The sequence below is a fragment of the Squalius cephalus genome (assembly GCF_949319135.1).
Source record: "Squalius cephalus genome assembly, chromosome: 22".
Taxonomy (NCBI): Eukaryota; Metazoa; Chordata; class Actinopteri; order Cypriniformes; family Leuciscidae; genus Squalius; species Squalius cephalus.
Genome location: NC_137143.1, coordinates 7,103,840 through 7,105,280, shown reverse-complemented (window position 1 = coordinate 7,105,280; position 1,441 = coordinate 7,103,840). Strand labels below are relative to the sequence as shown.

General features: G+C 33.4%; 1 protein-coding gene across 1 annotated transcript; it reads left to right on the top strand.

Annotated features, from left to right (window-relative positions):
• Nucleotides 1–284: 284 nt before the first annotated feature.
• On the top strand, nucleotides 285–1,192 carry ccl25b (chemokine (C-C motif) ligand 25b). The gene is made up of 3 exons (XM_079856454.1): nucleotides 285–364; nucleotides 689–806; nucleotides 976–1,192. The coding sequence occupies exons 1-3, from the start codon at nucleotides 301–303 to the stop codon at nucleotides 1,076–1,078; spliced, it is 285 nt and encodes a 94-aa protein (XP_079712580.1). The 5' UTR covers nucleotides 285–300; the 3' UTR covers nucleotides 1,079–1,192.
• The last annotated feature ends 249 nt before the right edge of the window (nucleotides 1,193–1,441 follow it).

The following is a 1,441-nucleotide window of genomic DNA, read 5'->3' as shown; positions in this document are numbered from 1 at the left end:
TGTAAAAATCTAGGCAGCATGTGACAGGGGGCGTGGCTAAGAATCAGGTTCTGTTGCTATAAAAAGTGTTAACTAAGCAGAGGAGGAGATAAGAGCAGCTTTAGCCGTGAAGAAAAACATTATTCTTCTGAGAACCTCTGAGGTAAAGATGAGACATGCGCTCTAGCTATTATTCAGCACATTAGAGCCTCATGTTATTTATTATAAACATTGGCTGGTGGATGCACATAATGAAATGCAAAACTGCTTATACTAAACATTTCCTTGTCTTTTCTTGCAGCTTATACACAGCATTCAGCCATGAAGTTTCAAATCCTGGTTTTTCTCCTGCTGCTGGCTTGCATGTATCCAAGTGTGGCACAAGGTAAGAACTTATTAATAAAGTATGCATTGATAATTTGATATTAATTTAGTAATATTAAATATACAGTTCAAAATAATTATGTACATTTGTATAAATATATACAAATAATTGGGCAGTTTCTAAAACATTTCAGCTTTTTTATACAAGGGTTTAACAGGAAATAAAAAATGATAAATGAAGAAAGAGTGATGAAGCGTGCTTTTTCATAAATAGATATAAAAATAAAATAAAAAACATTAATGGTTTTATAAGACAAGAATATTATTTAAAATCACAGAATTAAACTTAATGCAAACTTAATATATCATTTTGATTTATTCTCAGGTTCCTATGAAAACTGCTGTTTGAAGTACATCGTAGGGGTGAGGAAGTCCTTGAGAAAAAATATAGTGAGTTACAGAATGCAGGAAACAGACGGAGGATGTAACATTCCTGCTGTTGTGTGAGTATTTTAAATCAAGCACATCAAACACAAACACTTGGAAAGCTGGAATTCATGGTACCAGTAACACTGGGTTGTATTATGCAGCTATTACACAGCAATCTTATACAGCCACCGTTGCAGAGATGTGTATGTCTTTTTGATTTTTCATTTTCTGGTCTCCAAACAGTTTTAAGCTGAAGAAATCAAAGACGCTCTGTGCTGATCCAAGACAATCCTGGGTGCAAGAACTCAGGAAGAAAATAGATAAGAAAAACACAGGCACTATGTAGTGTACGAGTTTCTGAGACAGATTTGATCACGCCACTGCAGACGAAACTGTTTTATTGTTAACCACAAATGTGTATTAGACCAATACACTATAAAATGTAGTTTATAACATCACTCCTGCTGATTCATATATTTTCAACATCAGACTGAATTGCTATCTTCATGCCGAGGTTCATAATGAACTGTATTGGTTTGCTTCTGTTCATTGTATTAGAACAATATGAATGTACGAACTGTGAATTGTTTCCATTCTCCACAATGAATCCTTTTTATACTTTGTATACTTTTGATATACTTTTTTTCTCTTTTTTGATGTTTTAGTTGAATATACATGTAACTTGTGAACTGCATAGCCTATATCTGTA